The sequence below is a fragment of the Chelonia mydas genome, chromosome 1 (genome assembly GCF_015237465.2).
Source record: "Chelonia mydas isolate rCheMyd1 chromosome 1, rCheMyd1.pri.v2, whole genome shotgun sequence".
Classification (NCBI taxonomy): domain Eukaryota; kingdom Metazoa; phylum Chordata; order Testudines; family Cheloniidae; genus Chelonia; species Chelonia mydas.
In genome coordinates, this window is record NC_057849.1 from 319106230 (window position 1) to 319125102 (window position 18873).

The 18873-nt window shown below is 40.5% G+C and overlaps 1 protein-coding gene across 1 annotated transcript in view; it reads right to left on the minus strand.

Annotated features, from left to right (window-relative positions):
* The window catches only part of SLC2A13 (solute carrier family 2 member 13), a 317159-nt gene that overhangs the window by 151244 nt on the left and 147042 nt on the right, over positions 1–18873 (minus strand). Inside the window, exon 4 of the mRNA XM_007056429.4 lies at positions 2231–2339. Coding sequence (XP_007056491.3) covers positions 2231–2339 — 109 coding nt within the window. The remainder of the gene's footprint in view (positions 1–2230; positions 2340–18873) is intronic.

The window sequence follows — 18873 nt, forward strand, 5'->3', positions numbered from 1 at the left end:
TAGTAGGTGTTTGTGAAACTAATATTAGGTCTGTTGTTATAATTCCTTTCTAACTGGAACTATCGCTAAGTCACTTAGTGGAATATATCTAGGTTTACAAGAAGGTTTTACTATCATTATTAACTGTTTGTGTTGTATCGTCTACAGTCCCAATCAGGAACAAAGGCCTCATTGTGTTAGTGCTGTATGAACTTATGGTGAGAGACAATCCTTGCCCCAGTGAGCATACAATCTAATTTGAGATCAAACACAAAGAGTGAGAACAGCAAATAAAAAGGCTAGGAGGATGAGAACAATGAAAATAAGACCATGCAGTTACATAGATAGCTACTGCACAGACAGACAGTTCTTGAAGGTAACAATTTTTTAAAAAGAAAATTAAAAACAGTTATCCCCAATTTATTGTGCAACCAAACCATCAACCGATATCCAATGTCCTGTATAAAGAAACTGCTTTCATGGGAAAATGTTCACGTAGCTTGCAAAATTTGTGAAATGAAAAGGGAAATCAACTATCCTGATTTTTTAAAAAAATGCTGGATACTGTAAATGATTATACGCTATTCTTTTATCAACACTTTTTAATGTGTTTATTAAAGGCATCTTTCTATGCAAAGCCTATAAAGTCCAGCTATATTGTATAGCAGTAATTTCTTCCACCCACACACTCACCATCAAATTAGGTCAATTACAAGCTGATTGTAAAAGCTATTGCACGGTAAAATGTTTGATCTGAACACATCTGCAATTTAGAATAAGCAAAGTAAGCTACTATAGATCTTATGCCATTTCAATATATTTCTGCTGTAATGAAGTTTTGGATCTGTTGCAAATAAAATGATTCTCAAAAATCAAAAGTTTAACCGTTTAACATTATATCCTGACACCGTATTCATGTGAACATTTTAAAGTATTATTATTCACGAATATATTCCGTATGCCCTTTTGCTCCTTCTTACCAGGATCTTGAAAGTTATAGTGCAGTTTAAAAAAAAAATCAAAGTGTATACTTAATAAACTAGAAATGGGCTGAACACACCATGGTCCCCTTCATAAACAAAATGATATAGACAATTCACACATTAACATTCACGTTTCTCTCCTTTACATTTCTAATATGCTGTCATATCCATTACCCAGTTCAGTTACACTCTACCCTTCCTATTATGGCCCCTGTATTTCTTTGATTATAATCACCCTTCTTTCTCTAGGTCAGGTCATAGGAGCATGTTCTTAGCAAGATGTGCAGACAGAACTCAAAACACTAATGAGTTACACATATTAAGTAGAGGATACACGCCACAGTTTTATTTTCCCTTCTACAGGAGAAGAAACTGCCACTCTCATTGTAACTGTGGGTCTTCCAGATGACTGCCTTCATGAATCCACACTGCAGACAATGCTCAAACCTTGGGTGTGTGAGCTCAGTCTATTTCATCTAACCTGACAGCTCAAAGCAAAGGTTTCAAGGAGAGTATAAACTGCGAATACAGACTAACACGGCTGATACTCTGAAACCTGACCTCTCAAATGAGTCTATTTTGTCTAAATTATACAGCATAATGAAGAACTGCTGGCTTCTGGGACAGAGAGTCAGCCAAACCCTCTCTCTCTTACCGTATTCCGAGGTGATGACAGACAGTTGTCTACCTATACAAATACTGAGTTACTCATTTTCTAAGCTTACTGCTCCCAAAGATTTGAATTGATGGGGTATGTCCTGACGCAACTTGCCCAGTCCAACCAAATGAAGTTTTTGTTTGTCCTAATATTGCACATAGATGTCTTTGAGATGTAAATAAGGTAAAGATTCTGCAAATAGAACATTATTAACAATTTGTTGATGCTTAGGCTGGAGTAGAGTCCAGCCCAGTCAACCAGAGAAGTATGGGGTCTGCAATAGAGAGAGTAGTAAAGTGCACAATAATAAAATCCAGTAAAGTACATGAGACTCTGAATACGGCATAAAGAAAATCTGTGCAGGATGTTTTACACCAACATCTTTCTGACCATAACCATGATGCAAAGAAATCAACATCTAATTTTAAATAATAGCTCACCATCATTAAATATTGATACTCAAAATATGATATACTTGTGATGTTCCATACATATAATATCCAATTTAATGATTCAGAACCCCATTAATATTCAGCCTAAAAGCCAAACGTTGAAAAACCTCATGAAATGTTATTCCAATATTTTATCAAAAGGATGAACAGATACTTACATGACGGTGTTAATGCCTGACAGTTGCTGGAACATCTGTAGACCACAACCCACAATTAAAGCTCTTCGAGTTGGAGAGTAGGTCAGCATTCTGCAAATCACAGGTCCAGCTTTAAAAATAGAAAAGCACAAAATGTATTATTATCCCACCAGTTCAGTACTCCCAGTTAGGACACACTTCCTCCTCATTTTCACCAAATTCAGAATATTTTGTTCATACTTGGTCTAGTTTCCCATTTTATGCATTCTACTAAATAGGAGACTTTCAGGGGTCTAAGGCCCAAAATGCAACTAGTTAGGATATAGATATTCAGGCCTGTCTGTAAAGGCCTATACTCTAAGAATTTAGGTATATTCTTATCACTTGGTTAGTTATAGAGGTATAAAAGAAAGAATCAAAATCACTGTCTGCTGGTGTAAGAGCGTTCTCTTACTGTGACAGTCTGAGGCCCTCTGCTGAGGCTAAGGCCTTTGGCTAAGCAGCAGAGGCAGCCATAAGCTGGGAAGTGAACGGTCACATCCTCACATTCCAAACTAGTCCCATTGAAAGAAGGTGCTATTGGGCTGTTAGGAATACAATCCTGTCCTGATAGTGACTATCACCTCCAGAGAAAGGGAAGTGCCTAGAAAATGTAAAAGGAAACTTAGTTTGATAGCATCCTGTCTGGCAAGAACTCACTTTTCAATAGCTGGGATGTGAAATCCTCACTTCTGTATTGTTTTGTCATTATAGTTCCCACTTTGCTATTGTTTGTCTGTATAATCTCTGTCTGGTTCTGTGATTGTTTCTGTCTGCTGTATAATTAATTTTGCTGGGTGTAAATTAATTAAGGTGGTGGGATATAATTGGGTACATAATCATGTTACAATATGTTAGGATTGGTTAGTTAAATTTCAGGAACATGATTGGTTAAGGTATAGCAAAGCAGAACTCAAGTTTTACTATATAGTCTGCAGATAATCAAGGAAGTAGGGGTGTGGGGGTGGGCATGCGGGTGGGGGAAATGGGAACAGGGAATGGGGCTGGGGAAATTGGAATCATGTTTTGCTAAAGGGGGAAATGGGAACAGGGAATGGGGCTGGGGAAATTGGAATCATGTTTTGCTAAACGGGGAAATGGGAACAGGGAATGGGGCTGGGGAAATTGGAATCATGTTTGGCTAAGGGCAGGAATGGGAACAGGGACACAGGTGTAAGACTATGTGGTGTCAGAGCTGGGAAGGAGGATACTAAGGAAGGAAACTGGAATCAGGCTTGCTGGAAGTTCACCCCAATAAACATCGAATTGTTTGCACCTTTGGACTTCGGGTATTGTTGCTCTCTGTTCATGCGAGAAGGACCAGGGAAGTGAGTGGGTGAAGGAATAAGCCCCCTAACACAACTATTTTTTTAAAAAAATTCAGTTATAAACCAATACATCCTGTTGATTACAAGAGGTTCATTTAATAAAAAGGCTTATGCAAATTTAGATTACGAACTTCTGCTGATATTAACACAGACCATGAAACTAAATGAGTATGCTCTGCCACTGTTCGTATTCAGATTTTGCAATCAAAATGCATCTCCAACTCCCATTGACTTCATTTGTATAGTGATTGCATGCGAGGATGCGTTTAGGAACTCACTGGGTTTCTGCTCTCCAGCAGAAGGAGCACAAGTTAATTGACAAAAACTTTCCCACACTTCTCTAGCATCCTCCATACGTGGAACGGTAAAAGAGGAGCAAATGATTTAGTCAAAGTAACTTTGTGCTCCATAAGGAGGACAGAGACATGTTTGCCAAACAGAAAACGTTTCTTTCCCTGACAAGTTTAATTTTAAAGTTTAAGTGTCCTAAAAACAATGTGATAAAGAAAGCTATAACATGAAAACAAACAAAAAAAGAAAAGGAGTACTTGTGGCACCTTAGAGACTAACCAATTTATTTGAGCATAAGCTTTCGTGAGCTACAGCTCACTTCATCGGATGCATACTGTGGAAAATACAGAAGATGTTCTTATACATACAAACCATGAAAAAATAGGTGTTTACCACTACAAAAGGTTTTCTCTCCCCCCACCCTACTCTCCTGCTGGTAATAGCTTATCTAAAGTGATCACTCTCCTTACAATGTGTATGATAATCAAGGTGGGCCATTTTCAGCACAAAGCCATAAGAGTTCCCAGAAGTCACCTACCACAGGACAGGCCTAACAAAGAAAAGAACAGAACGCCACTAGCCGTCACCTTCAGCCCCCAACTAAAACCCCTCCAACGCATTATTAAGGATCTACAACCTATCCTGAAGGATGACCCAACACTCTCACAAATCTTGGGAGACAGGCCAGTCCTTGCCTACAGACAGTCCCCCAACCTGAAGCAAATACTCACCAGCAACCATATACCACACAACAGAACCACTAACCCAGGAACCTATCCATGCAACAAAGCCCGATGCCAACTGTGCCCACATATCTATTCAGGGGACATCATCACAGGGACTAATCACATCAGCCACACTATCAGAGGCTCGTTTACCTGCACATCTACCAATGTGATATATGCCATCATGTGCCAGCAATGCCCCTCTGCCATGTACATTGGTCAAACTGGACAGTCTCTACGTAAAAGAATAAATGGACACAAATCAGATGTCAAGAATTATAACATTCATAAACCAGTCGGAGAACACTTCAATCTCTCTGGTCACGCGATTACAGACATGAAAGTTGCGATATTACAACAGAAAAACTTCAAAACCAGACTCCAGCGAGAGACTCTTGAATTGGAATTCATTTGCAAATTGGATACAATTAACTTAGGCTTGAATAGAGACCGGGAGTGGCTAAGTCATTATGCAAGGTAACCTATTTCCCCTTGTTTTTTCCTACCTACACCCACTCCCCCCCTGCCCCCCCCCGTTCCTCAGACGTTCTTGTTAAACCCTGGATTTGTGCTGGAAATGGCCCACCTTGATTATCATACATATTGTAAGGAGATTGATCACTTTAGATAAGCTATTACCAACAGGAGAGTGGGTTTGTGGGGGGTGGGGGGAGAAAACCTGGATTTGTGCTGGAAATGGCCCAACTTGATTATCATACACATTGTAAGGAGAGTGATCACTTTAGATAAGCTATTACCAGCAGGAGAGTGGGGTGGGGGGAGAGAAAACCTTTTGTAGTGGTAAACACCCATTTTTTCATGGTTTGTATGTATAAGAACATCTTCTGTATTTTCCACAGTATGCATCCGATGAAGTGAGCTATAGCTCACGAAAGCTTATGCTCAAATAAATTGGTTAGTCTCTAAGGTGCCACAAGTATTCCTTTTCTTTTTGTGAATACAGACTAACACGGCTGTTACTCTGAAACCAAACAAAAAAAAAGAGTGTATAATACTTGATTCCATTTGTTAACAGAATGAGTTTGTGCCCGCAATGCCATTAGACAGAATATATTCTGATCCTAATTATATCTTATACATATACATTATATATGGTATACCTACATACAGCACCTAATAAAAAATTAAGATAGGCATAAGAATCAAAATGGATACAATCAAAGGAATAATACAAGAAAAGCTCAATAAAAATAATCAGTTCTGACATACTCAAGGTTCTAAGATACATAGGTTTATTTCTACATTTTCCTCACTGTGTCTCCTCGAAATGTTGCTCTTGATTAACAATTAACATGAACTGTGGAAATCTCTTGTGAAATGAACGGCTTTTAACTAACAAAGTAAAAAAATTTCAATACACTGATATAAACAGTTCTGATTCAGGGAAGCTGGATATTTGTAAGTAGTTTCAACAACTGAATTATGAAACAAGTTCAAAGAGAATCTCTTATTAAAAGCTGGTCAAACCTGTCTAGGCAAGAGCCACTTTCAACAACTTTAAAAATAATATTTTTTTTGTTGACACCCCACTTGTAGTCATCAACCAACTACCTCTACATCATTAAAAGAAGAAGATTCATGGTCCAGCGTAGGAGAAAACAAAATTTACAGAATTAATGAAAAGACACTAAAATAGAAGGCTAACAAGAGCTCAAGTCTTACCTTCCTAGATACCTTTAAAATGTTTCATCAGATAAATTCAGTAAATTTGTTTGTAATTTTTCATGTTTTTGACCTAGAGTCACAAATATGACGTCCAAATTATCATTCTGCTTTTGCAGCTATGCTGAAGATAGAAGGTTTATCACAAATCTGTGCCAGGGCAATTGCACATCTGATTAGATATAAACAAAATTAAAGATTTTCCTTTTATAAAATTCATAGCTTTTGGCAAAATAAACCGATAAAGTGACTGAATAAATAAAATGCATCATTAATCTCAGTATTACAGAAGCTTTGCAAACCTAAGACAATCCAAAGAAACAAATTGACTGAGCATCTGTAAAACAGATGCTTTTAAAAAGATAGAGTGTGATTCTTACGTTATTTAAAACCAACTGGCTTTAATTGTTTTCAGTATTTTGCATTGTGTGTGTCTCCTGCCAGCAAAATAAAAGGTGCTCTTGAACTGTACCAGCCAGCAATTTACTAGAATACTTTTCAGATAAGATGTACGATATTAAATAGTAGAGAGATGTCGTCCCTGGATGGGGGTTTGTTTTTTTGGGGGGGGGAGGGGTGGGCTGCATCTGTCTATTAACAGCATGGTCTCATTTCAGGCAAACAAGTTTGTAAATATTCATGTCAAGGTGTTTCAGAGTCAGATATCATTAGTAAGGACAATACTAGACTTCTGCCATGAGAAAAAGTCCAGACACAGAGAAGAAACATTTAATGTTTCTGAGGAAACACTCTGCTTAATTGATTAAATGAAAGAATCCTATACTGACTTTAGATCTTCATGCAAATACGACCTCTGCTAAAATAGAATTGGCTGAACTTATTTAAAGTTATGATCTCAGATAAGTGAGAGACTGATGAAGAAAAAAGGATGATGGCATCATTAGAAATCAAGTCACTGGCTAGGACATCACAGGAAATAAAAATGTACCACATATGATGTTATGACCTAAATACTTGCCCTTCCAGGATCTGACCTACCCCCGTCTGCTCCAACCACCAACTGAAGGCTCATCTTATCTACAGAGATTTTGGTGTTTGGCCTGGAACCCCTAAACCAATGACTGATAAATACTGCCACCCCAAAAATGACAAAGAAACACAGCTACAAGCATGAAAAATCTGTGAGAGAGAGACAGAGAGAGGAGAAGGGGGATTTCAAAATACATACAAAGAGATCTATAAAGGAAAAATGGATGTTTGTGGAAAAGTCCTCTTAGAATTTACGTGTTCACCAAAAACATATCAACGTTTTTTTAATTAGAAGGAGACGCTTCCCAAATTGTTCGGATCTTCCTGAGGCCCTTCTTACCTACAGAGGGAAATCAAAAGGATTTGGCATGTGGCTCAGAACCCATAAACCAATTACTTATATGTGGCACCCCCCTTTAGAAGTGAAAAAGAACTGCATCTAAAATAGTGAAATTGTGGTGTAAGTTTTAGGCATAAAAATAGATGGCAGAGTTAAGATGACTACCCACAAGGGGGGGGGCTAAATTAAGGTTGCACAGGCATTATGATAGTCTTTAATTACATGATCATAAACTAGATGCCCCAAATGGACCTGCTCTGGAGATGAATCAGGGTTGTGTAGTGAAGGAGATTTGTCTATAGCTCCCCTGCTTCATTTGTTACAGAAGTTAGATGGTACTGAGTGAATGGGACAGGGGAGAAAAAAGATGTGTGTTTACAGCAAGTTTACAGCAAGTTGAATACTGCCCTAGAAAACTGGATTCTATACCTGGCTCTGCCAAAGAGTTCCTATGCAATTCTAGGCAAGTCACTTAAATCAGACATTTCACAGGTGGTCACTAACTATGTTGCTCCTCCAGATGAATGAATTGAGATTCTAGAGTCCAATCTGCAGAAGTGCTGGGTTCTCAGCTGTAGTTAATGGGATCACTGCATCACAATGCATATGCACAAGGGGGCTGAAATAAGAAAGCACAGACAACCTTAATTCTGGCATTTCCTGACTTTGGAGTGCTTGATTTCACATCTTTAACAATGTTAAATGCAGTTGTGTGTGTGTGTAAATTTGTAGGCTTTTCAAAGAGAAAACAAAAAAAAAATTCCACCACATGGCATCAGATTGACACCCTAATGGTTTATCAGCAGTAGTGGAAACATTAGCTTCACCACATAGACCTCTTTCACTTGAGGTAGGGGAGTGACTGACAGCAGTACCAGGTTCTCAGTCTCCGTGGGACCAGCACTGGAGGGGGAGGGGACACACACTTTGCCAATGGGTTTTGCAGCTATTTGTTGACAGCGGAGGAATGGTGAGATTCAGGAATCTTGGGTTCCTTTCCAATCTCTGGAGAGGCGTGTGCTCTAGTGGTCACAGACCCTTCAGCCTGTTCTTCCCAAGCTTGACCCTCTTTGCTCCATCCTTTCCCACCTATTTCTGTTCCAATCCTGTCCCTTCCCTACCCAGCTCCTCAACCCAGTCCTGGTCTCCTTGCCCAGCCATTCCTAGTCTCCCCCTGTGAACTTCCCTGTCCCAGTCTCCCCCAACATCTAGTCCTCTCCACACTCCCAGTCTTCCTCCCCAAGCTTTTCATCCAATCTCACTTCTCCCCTAGGTCCTTGTACAAATCTTTTTGCTCTGTCAGTCCGTTTCCTCCACAACCCTCTTCGATCCTCATCAGATCTGTCTCCCCTCCCCCTCACTTTTTTCACCCCCTGATTTTCAGTCCCACTCTCCTTATCCAGCCAGTTCCAGTCACCCTTCAACACCAAATCCCGATCCCAGTTTCCCTCTCCCCACTACCAGCCTCCAGTCTCAGTCTTCCCCACACGCAACTTCTTTGTTCCAATCTACTCTTGCAAGTCCATCTTTTCTCACCCTCTGCATTTAATTTAGACAGCTTCCTCCTCTGTGCTGCCCAGGCTTAGCATGGTGGGCATTTGGAGCACAGGAGAGACAGACTCCCTCTTTTCAGTTCTGGTGCCTGGATCTCAACCCAGACCTGACACAGTCCCCTAGGGATAGCCCATAGCAGCAATTGTAAGAAAAGTCTTCCTCAGCCCTGGGCTGGAGCATGCCCAGTGCACATGGAAGCTTCAGAGATTTTAGCTCTTCTACCCTTCTACTGAGCATGCAAACTGATTTTTGAAAGTCTTATAACTGGGCCAAATTTCAGTTGATTTTCGTAGGGACAGCAAGGCATCCCTGAAACACGAGCCATGCTCCTGGCTAATTTCAGTTCCCTTCTCCAAACATGGAGTCACTAGAGATTTTCAAAGAAAAGGTCACCAGAATTTTTTAGTGTAGGCAAAACTCTGTATTTTTCCCCTAAGCTCCTCCCATCACGAACTGCCAATTAAATCACATTGGGGTGTTTTGCATTAATACTTAAATTCTAAGAATTTTTTTTATAAACCTTCCTTTTTAACTTTACAGAACCTCTCTCTCACACACCCAGCTTTTTATGCTTTTAGCTGTGTTTCTTCATCATTTGCAGGGGTGATGCAGTCATTATCAGTCACTGGTTTAAAGGGTACTACTGGTTTCCCTCCCAAAGTGAGGAAGGCATTGGGGAGGTAAAAAGGGCTTGGTTAGGCCCCTCTCTAATTAATCATGTGGGAAAACACATTGGGTCATTTTAGTTAACTTTTGGATTTACTAACAAAGTAAAGTTGTTGGTTTAGGGTTGTGGGCTACATCCTGCATCTTACTTCCTTCTCTTTTTCAGTAAGGAGACCCTTAAAGAGCTGATAGGGTATTGTTCAGGGTCTCCCTTACCCCAGTGTTTTTGTACTTCATGTGACAATTCCACTAAGCCAATCTGATTTCTTACGGTGATTGTGTAAAGTACGGAAATTTGTGAGAATTCTGCCTGGTCACAAGAATGTAGAGGCAGAGCAGAAAGACAACAAAACATGGCTATGATTACAACCAGAGTGGGCCTTCAAATAACAAATGAGAAGCTGGGAACCTGACACTTAACATCATGATTTTGGAAGACACAATTTATTTCAAGATCAAGACGAAAGTTACAACAATCTCAGTTTTCAGCCCTGGAAGCATCCTAACAGAAGGAGAGGTATCAGGGAGCCATGGAGAAAAGGGGGCTGAGAAGGTCAAAAATATTTTCAATGAATGATTTTTCAAGTAAAACCAAAAAGTAGAAGGTTGCTGTGTTGCCAACTCTAGCAATTTTATCTTGAGTCTCACAGTACTTGATGTTTCACTTAAAGCTCCTGGAGACACAGGATTATGTGAGACTCAGCTTTAAAAAAGTAAAAATAAAAGCTTCTAGACCTCATGACTGTGGAGAAAAGTTTGAAAATGTGACCCATGGGCACCCTACAGACTCAAAGACCACAAAGCAAAAAAAAACTCTCCCAGATTATTCTTATTTTAATCTCATGATTTTTAAGATAATCTCATGATTTTGCGGGGCCTGCATCATGAGTTTTGAACATTTAGAGCTGGCGTAGAGCGTATATTTGGGTGAATTTCTGGATATTTTCTATGCCTTTTTCTCATACCCTTGTAGAAAGAAAACAATCGAAAATCCACCAGCAGCAACCTGGTGTGTGGGAACCTGGGGATCCCCAGACCACTATCTTATTAGTATTGTCCCTGACAAAATTTCACACTATCTGGCAACTATCATAGGAGACTGGGCAATGCAAAGTTATCAGCAGAGTCTTCATCCGCCTCTTGCCAAGTAATTTAGGCAGCACCTTTTAGCAACAGCTTAAAAAATGGAAGCCTGCATCAACATTACTCTGCAGTTACTGAGAAGGAATATTTCCAAGGAAGCAAGGGCATGGAACAGTAAGATAGCCACCTCTCAGTTGTTTAACATAAATAATCTCAACTTCTAGAGTTGTTCCTCTGACCAAATCTTATCATGATACCAAACCATGTCCTTTCTTCTATCTATATAGAGCAATACAGGAATTATCCTATCCAGAGACATAAGGCAAGAAGGAAAATGCTTTTTTCTCTCTCTCTTTCCTAGCTACTGAGGATGGAAGACAGGTGTGTGTTTGTCTCTTTTTTTGCTCCTCCCCACATAAAGCGATTGCTATTACCCCATTTCCTGTGGCAGCTTCCACACCCTCTTCTCCAGCATCATCAGCTCTGCTGTTCATGCTTTTTAACAGGTACCCAGTGCTCTGCTCCCTAGCCTCCCCTACTACACAACAGCCAGAGAAGGTGAGAACACCCATAATTACCACTCTGAGCTCAACACGAGGCATACATGCTCAACCAGAACTTGCTGTGCACTGCTGTAGTTTCCAAAGTACATGTGTTAGAGATAAGAACATAAGAATTGCCATACTGGGTCAGACCAAAAGTCCATCCAGCCCAGTATCCTGTCTGCCGACAGTGGCCAATGCCAGGTGCCCCAGAGGGAGTGAACCGAACAGGTAATGATCAAGTGATCTCTCTCCTGCCATCCATCTACACCCTCTGACAAACAGAGGCTAGGGACACCATTCCTTACCCATCCTGGCTAATAGCCATTAATGGACTTAACCTCCATGAATTTATCCAGTTCTCTTGTAAACCCTGTTATAGTCCTAGCCTTCACAACTTCCTCAGGCAAGGAGTTCCACAGGTTGACTAAGCGCTGTGTGAAGAAGAAATTCCTTTTATTTGTTTTAAACCTGCTGCCCATTAATTTCATTTGGTGGCCCCTAGTTCTTATATTATGGGAACAAGTAAATAACTTTTCCTTATTCACTTTCTCCACACCACTCATGATTTTATATACCTCTATCATACCCCTCCTTAGTCTCCTCTTTTCCAAGCTGAAAATTCCTGGCCTCTTTAATCTCTCCTCATATGGGACCTGTTCCAAATCCCTAATCATTTTAGTTGCCCTTCTCTGAACCTTTTCTAATGCCAGTATATCTTTTTTGAGATGAGGAGACCACATCTGTATGCAGTACTCAAGATGTGGGTGTACCACGGATTTATATAAAGGCAATAAGATATTTTCCATCTTATTCTCTATCCCCTTTTTAATGATTCCTAACATCCCGTTTGCTTTTCTGACTGCCACTGAGCACTACATGGACGTCTTCAGAGAACTATCCACGATGACTCCAAGATCTCTTTCCTGATTAGTTGTAGCTAAATTAGCCCCCATCATATTGTATGTATAGTTGGGGTTATTTTTTCCAGTGTGCATTAATTTACATTTACCCACATTAAATTTCATTTGCCATTTTGTTGCCCAATCACTTAGTTTTGTGAGATCTTTTTAAAGTTCTTCACAGTCTGCTTTGGTCTTAACTATCTTGAGCAGTTTAGAATCATCTGCAAACTTTGCCACCTCACTGTTTACCCCTTTCTCCAGACATTTATGAATAAGTTGAATAGGATTGGTCCTATGATTGAACCTTGGGGAACACCACTAGTTACCCCTCTCCATTCTGAAAATTTACCATTTATTCTTACCCTAACAGTCAGCACTGTTGCCGTACAATAGGTAAGAGAGGAATAAAATTAGAGGATCCCCAAACCACACCTTACCTCACAACAGAACAAGTAGGATGCAGTAAGGAACATCAATGTGCCAGAGGCCTCAGCCCATGTGAGGCCCTGCTCCAGCAGGAGGAGCTCCAAGAGAAACCTTAGCGCCCCCAAGCTTCTTGCTCTTTAGTCAGGAGCAGCAGCAGGAGGCTGCCCTATCAGATTCCTTGTCACTGGACAGTCAGACTTGAAGTCTGGTCATTTTCCACACGTTGATGATGAGATTACTGGTTCTGTGGATGAAGGGAAAGCAGTGGATGTATTGTTTCTTGACTTTAGCAAAGCTTTTGACACGGTCTCCCACAGCATTCTTGTCAGCAAGTTAAGGAAGTATGGGCTGGATGAATGCACTATAAGGTGGGTAGAAAGCTGGCTAGATTGTCGGGCTCAACGGGTAGTGATCAATGGCTCCATGTCTAGTTGGCAGCCGGTGTCAAGTGGAGTGCCCCAGGGGTCGGTCCTGGGGCCGGTTTTGTTCAATATCTTCATAAATGATCTGGAGGATGGTGTGGATTGCACTCTCAGCAAATTTGCGGATGATACTAAACTGGGAGGAGTGGTAGATACGCTGGAGGGGAGGGATAGGATACAGAAGGACCTAGACAAATTGGAGGATTGGGCCAAAAGAAATCTGATGAGGTTCAATAAGGATAAGTGCAGGGTCCTGCACTTAGGATGGAAGAACCCAATGCACCGCTACAGACTAGGGACCGAATGGCTAGGCAGCAGTTCTGCGGAAAAGGACCTAGGGGTGACAGTGGACGAGAAGCTGGATATGAGTCAGCAGTGTGCCCTTGTTGCCAAGAAGGCCAATGGCATTTTGGGATGTATAAGTAGGGGCATAGCGAGCAGATCGAGGGACGTGATCGTTCCCCTCTATTCGACACTGGTGAGGCCTCATCTGGAGTACTGTGTCCAGTTTTGGGCCCCACACTACAAGAAGGATGTGGATAAATTGGAGAGAGTCCAGCGAAGGGCAACAAAAATGATTAGGGGTCTAGAGCACATGACTTATGAGGAGAGGCTGAGGGAGCTGGGATTGTTTAGTCTGCAGAAGAGAAGAATGAGGGGGGATTTGATAGCTGCTTTCAACTACCTGAAAGGGGGTTCCAAAGAGGATGGCTCTAGACTGTTCTCAATGGTAGCAGATGACAGAACGAGGAGTAATGGTCTCAAGTTGCAATGGGGGAGGTTTAGATTGGATATTAGGAAAAACTTTTTCACTAAGAGGGTGGTGAAACACTGGAATGCGTTACCTAGGGAGGTGGTAGAATCTCCTTCCTTACAGGTTTTTAAGGTCAGGCTTGACAAAGCCCTGGCTGGGATGATTTAACTGGGACTTGGTCCTGCTTTGAGCAGGGGGTTGGACTAGATGACCTTCTGGGGTCCCTTCCAACCCTGATATTCTATGATTCTATGATTGGTTGGGTACAGTGACATCTTCCTGCTCTTCTAACCTACATCCCTCAGCATCAGAGCCTTATTCCCCCTGGCCAACATTGGTCCTCTCCACCCACCCCAGAGTTTCCCCCTCTCCCTCAATTGTCCTCCACTCTCCCCTCCCATTTTTTCCTTCACACTCATCCCTCCCTATCATTCCCCTCATCTCCACCTTTACCCCACCATGTCCTCCCCTGTAAACAAAAATCACTCATGTTAAAACTTAAACCATGGAAGTACCAAGATGTGATACAAGCCTTGTGCTTATCACCTCCCTGACCACTTTGGTTTTTTTCCTTCACCCCTTTTCTCTGGTGTGATAAACTCAGGACAGACAGCTGCAAGAGCAGGGTAGAAAACAATTCCAGAAGGGTAAAAGGCCCTCCTCCCTATCAACGGAGAAGGGGTGACTACAGGTCAATCAGATTCAGCTAAGAAGGGGTTACCAGAAATCAATTAGGATCAGATGAGAGGGAGTTACCTGAGGGCAATTAGGATCAGCTGATTCCAACTAAGGGCTGCATGAGACCTTTTTAAACCCTCCCCTATGGGGGGGGGAAGAGTAGTCAAGCTGCCAGTAGGTGAGGCGCAGTAAGACAGCAAGCCTCACCAGGAGGGGAGGCTGCATTCCCTCTCCTAAGGGAGAAAAACAAGCCTAAAAGACTGGCTAAGAGAAGGAGCGGACTGCCCCTGTGCAGCCAAGAGGGACTGTTTTACACCAAGCCCGTCTCGCCAAGGCTAAAAACAGCTGAGGCTGGTGAGACTGAGAAGGTGCCTTGCCACACTGGGCAGGGACAATCTTCTAGACAGGAACTTTGCACACTTGGCACAACTGTATTTAAATAACAGTAACTACACCAGTTGTGTATTTACTGAGTTGGAGGATAACGTCACATTGCCCAGCTCAGAACTATTTGCTTCTAGGGAGTAGATGGTCAGGACGCAATTGGTCAGGTATGGAACAAAAACGTGGGGAGGTTGGCAGAACTCCAGAAACAAAACCCTGGGAAGGCTGGTAGACCTCCAGCAGCAAACAGATTTTTCTATTTTAATAGCGAGTTGGGTTGGTCTCCTGGGAATCCTGAAAACAAAGACACTTTATTTTGTCAGTGAAGAAAAAGAAAAAAAATCTATCCTTTGATAACATATTATTTGAGTTGAAGCTTTGTTCATGGAAAATCTAAAGCCATTGAGCACATCCACAAAGAAGGGGGCAGATGCATCTCTTAATAATGCTTTTAAGTAGGAGAAGAAGTAGAATCAAGTAGGGAAACAAGACAGGGCAGAAATAAAGAAAAGAATATTTTGGCCTCATATGACATTCTTTCTGGAAAGTACAAACTACTGTAATAAAAGCCTTCAAAACCACAGAAATAATGATGAAACAGACAGTGCACAGACAAAAGGGACAATTAAAATGATACCACAGGGAGCTGAGAGAAGTTGCTATGAGTGTGAAAAGGCAATGAACTGGACAGGTGAAAGCAGAGGCTTCTGTTTGTGATGCTAGCTTGTCAGCTCCTTCAGAGACAAGAGAGATGAACACCATAATATGGTAACTCTGTGAAATTTAATTTTTAAGACTACTGATAAACAACGTATAAACTGTATATATATGTAACGCCAACAGACCCCGGTCGTCAGGACTGAACCTGAGACCTCTGGAGCTTAGTGCAGGAGCATCGACTGCATGAGCTAAAAGCCAACTGCCTGTTAGTTAAGGCTGTAGAGCTGACTCATTTTATCTCTCTCTTCTAAGTGGTGTCAGTGCCACTAACTGGGACAGACCACCACATCAGGAGGTGTGTGGGTTCCATGTGTACTTTCTACTTTCCTTATGGCCTTCCTAAATATCTTTTGATGAGGGAAAGAGAGTTATAAAAAAGACGAATTTAGTGTAAGTGGAAAAGTTTATAATGTGATTTAAAAGAGATGATATTGAAGTATACCACACACCATTTATCAATATGTTGGAATTAAAAAATGTTTCTACTTCTGGACTTAAATGTAGTGAAGGAATTTGGGGAAAATCCCAAACAGATCGAGTTTCATAATAGAGAGATGTTTTTAAATGACTTTTGAGATATTTCATATATACACCTCTATAATATCTGTGCCCTGCTTCAGTGCAGGGATGGCTCTGGGGACATGAGTATTAGTACTAGGAAGCTGAGTATGTGTCAAAGTCCCTCCCAACCCCAATTAGCAATCTGCTCTCGATGGACCCTTTCAGTCTGTTTGTGTACTTCGTTTCTTACATTAGGCATTGTACTTCATTTTCTGAGCAATACATATTTTAACTTGTCATACTTTCCTTTGAATTTTACTGCAGAAATCGGCTCCCAGTACTGTTTTCAATTAATTTATTTTTGCCTGATGCTTTTCCAGCTGATGAAATGAAAGATGGATGCATACTCTTCAGACATAAGGATAGCTACACTTCAACCTCTGTTCCTCATTTCCAAATAGCTGTCCCCTCTTCCTGGTTACTTTAGATCACTACCCAGACTGCTTACAAGTATTTATTAATGATAAACCCAGTTTCCCTGAAAAGAGTTAAAATGGATGGAAATATTCCCAAACAAAAAACCCAAAAGCAAAAATATTTAAACTACTCAAGTAGCCTAGAGCTCAGTGGAAGTCTGTATGGGATATGATTTGTTCTTAATTCTTTATTTGCTTCATTGGTGATACATTTAGTTTAAACTGGCTCCTAGGAAGTCTGGTTTGTCCTCCATGGAATTGTATGAGAGATTCCTATCAATTTTTTTTCTCACTTTGCGTAAATCCATTCTGAAAAATGAAATACCATTAGCAGAGAGACACTGTTTTATTAAAAATGAAACAGACATAACATTACATTAAGTTAAAACTGAGGGTCATATCCAAGCATGGTAAAAAGTAACTGTTTAAATCAATGCAATTACAACATAGCTGACTGATTCCAAAATTAACGTACACACCAGGAAAGGGAAATTCAAAGTTAAACGTACTGTCTGCCTCAGTGCTTAACATCTGGTTTTCTAACACCAAACCAAGTCAACAATGGATTTACTAATGACACCCAGTATCACTAACAGCATGAGCCTCCAATGGGGTCAAAACTCAAGACCTTCACTGCTAAGACTTAAGCACATTCTTAAGTCCATCTTTATTGAGCCAAGCTCCTAAGTATGTATTTAATAATTGTAAGTACCATTGAAGTCAGTAGGACCCAAATACATACTTAAGAACTTTGCTGAACTGGGGCCCAGGAGCATAACCTCTATTGACTGAGCTGAAGTAGCAACTCCTCTAGCTGGCAACTATAGCAGACTCAGATCCTCTTATGTGCACCACCAACTACAGGAGGACAAAGTCCCACATTCTCATAATGTAGGATATAGCAAATCAAAACATTGACTTATTTTATTAAGTGCTGCAGTTAACTGAAACAAAGGAACACATTACGAAAGAAATTTGAACCTTGAACTTCCAATCAAGAAATAAATGATTGGAACTTTGGGTATTGGTCCTGAGATCTTTTAGCAACCATTAAGAGAAACTGCAGAATGTGGGCAGAAGCTGAATTCATCAAATGTTTTAATAAAGTATATAGTCTTCACTGCCTTGAACCTTATATACTTTTTAGCATCTGTGCAGTGTTTTACTCTAATTTTGCACAAGTGTAAGTACTACACAATGTGCAAGGTTGTGGATCATCCATAACATCTCACGCTCTCTCCATGCATTACTTTTATAATGCCATCAATAACAGCAACCAACTTTGTCTGGCAGTTTATAGATTGTTTTTTATAAATCCTCATCCCATATCGTCTGTTTGGTTTTCAAGGTTTATGGGGAGACTGTCATTGTATTGACATTTACAGGAGTTTCTTGTTTGGTCCCCTTTTTAGACCTACTTGAATTTTGGCAGTAATTCTTTGTTCCTGACGTCTGGACAATTGTTTGTACACACTCAGACTAAAGATCTTTTCTTCAGCTGATCAAAGGGACAGAGTGTGGGTTTTGGCTTAATTAAATCCTTTCCTTAATCAGTAATTTCAGTAACTGACAAACAGAAATCATTTATCATCAGCAATGATGTAAGTGTTACTGAAGGCTAATGAATAAGACAGAATTCACAAATATAGCATAGAGTTGCATAGGATAGTGAGGCAGAAAATCAGCAGAATCATCAAGGAGGAAGGGCACCAACTGAAAATGCAAATACTATCTACATAACAGACACGCTAAGATCTCCTGTACTGCACAGCATATTTAATTTGGAAGCTGGTTAGTTGGTATTGAGTGGAAACATCTCTAATGATTTTCAGCATAATGAAGATAAAATGCAATTGCCTGAATATCACATTTATGTAATAACAGAAAACACGTATCACTAATCATGTCCCACCTTAATCAAATTTCTTTGCATTTAAAAAAATGTTATTCTGTACAGGCTGGCTGGAGTTCCCTATAAAGCTGTGGAAGAGATCCAACAAAGCATAAGATCTTCATTGTTTTTAAGTTTAAAAAAGAAAATCACTCTGTACTTTATTTTTACCTAGCTGTTTCCAGTAGTGCTTCGTTGCAAACAAGTGATGCAACCCAAGATCCTGCTCTCAATACACTGAAGAATATACATTCAAGGTTGAGAAA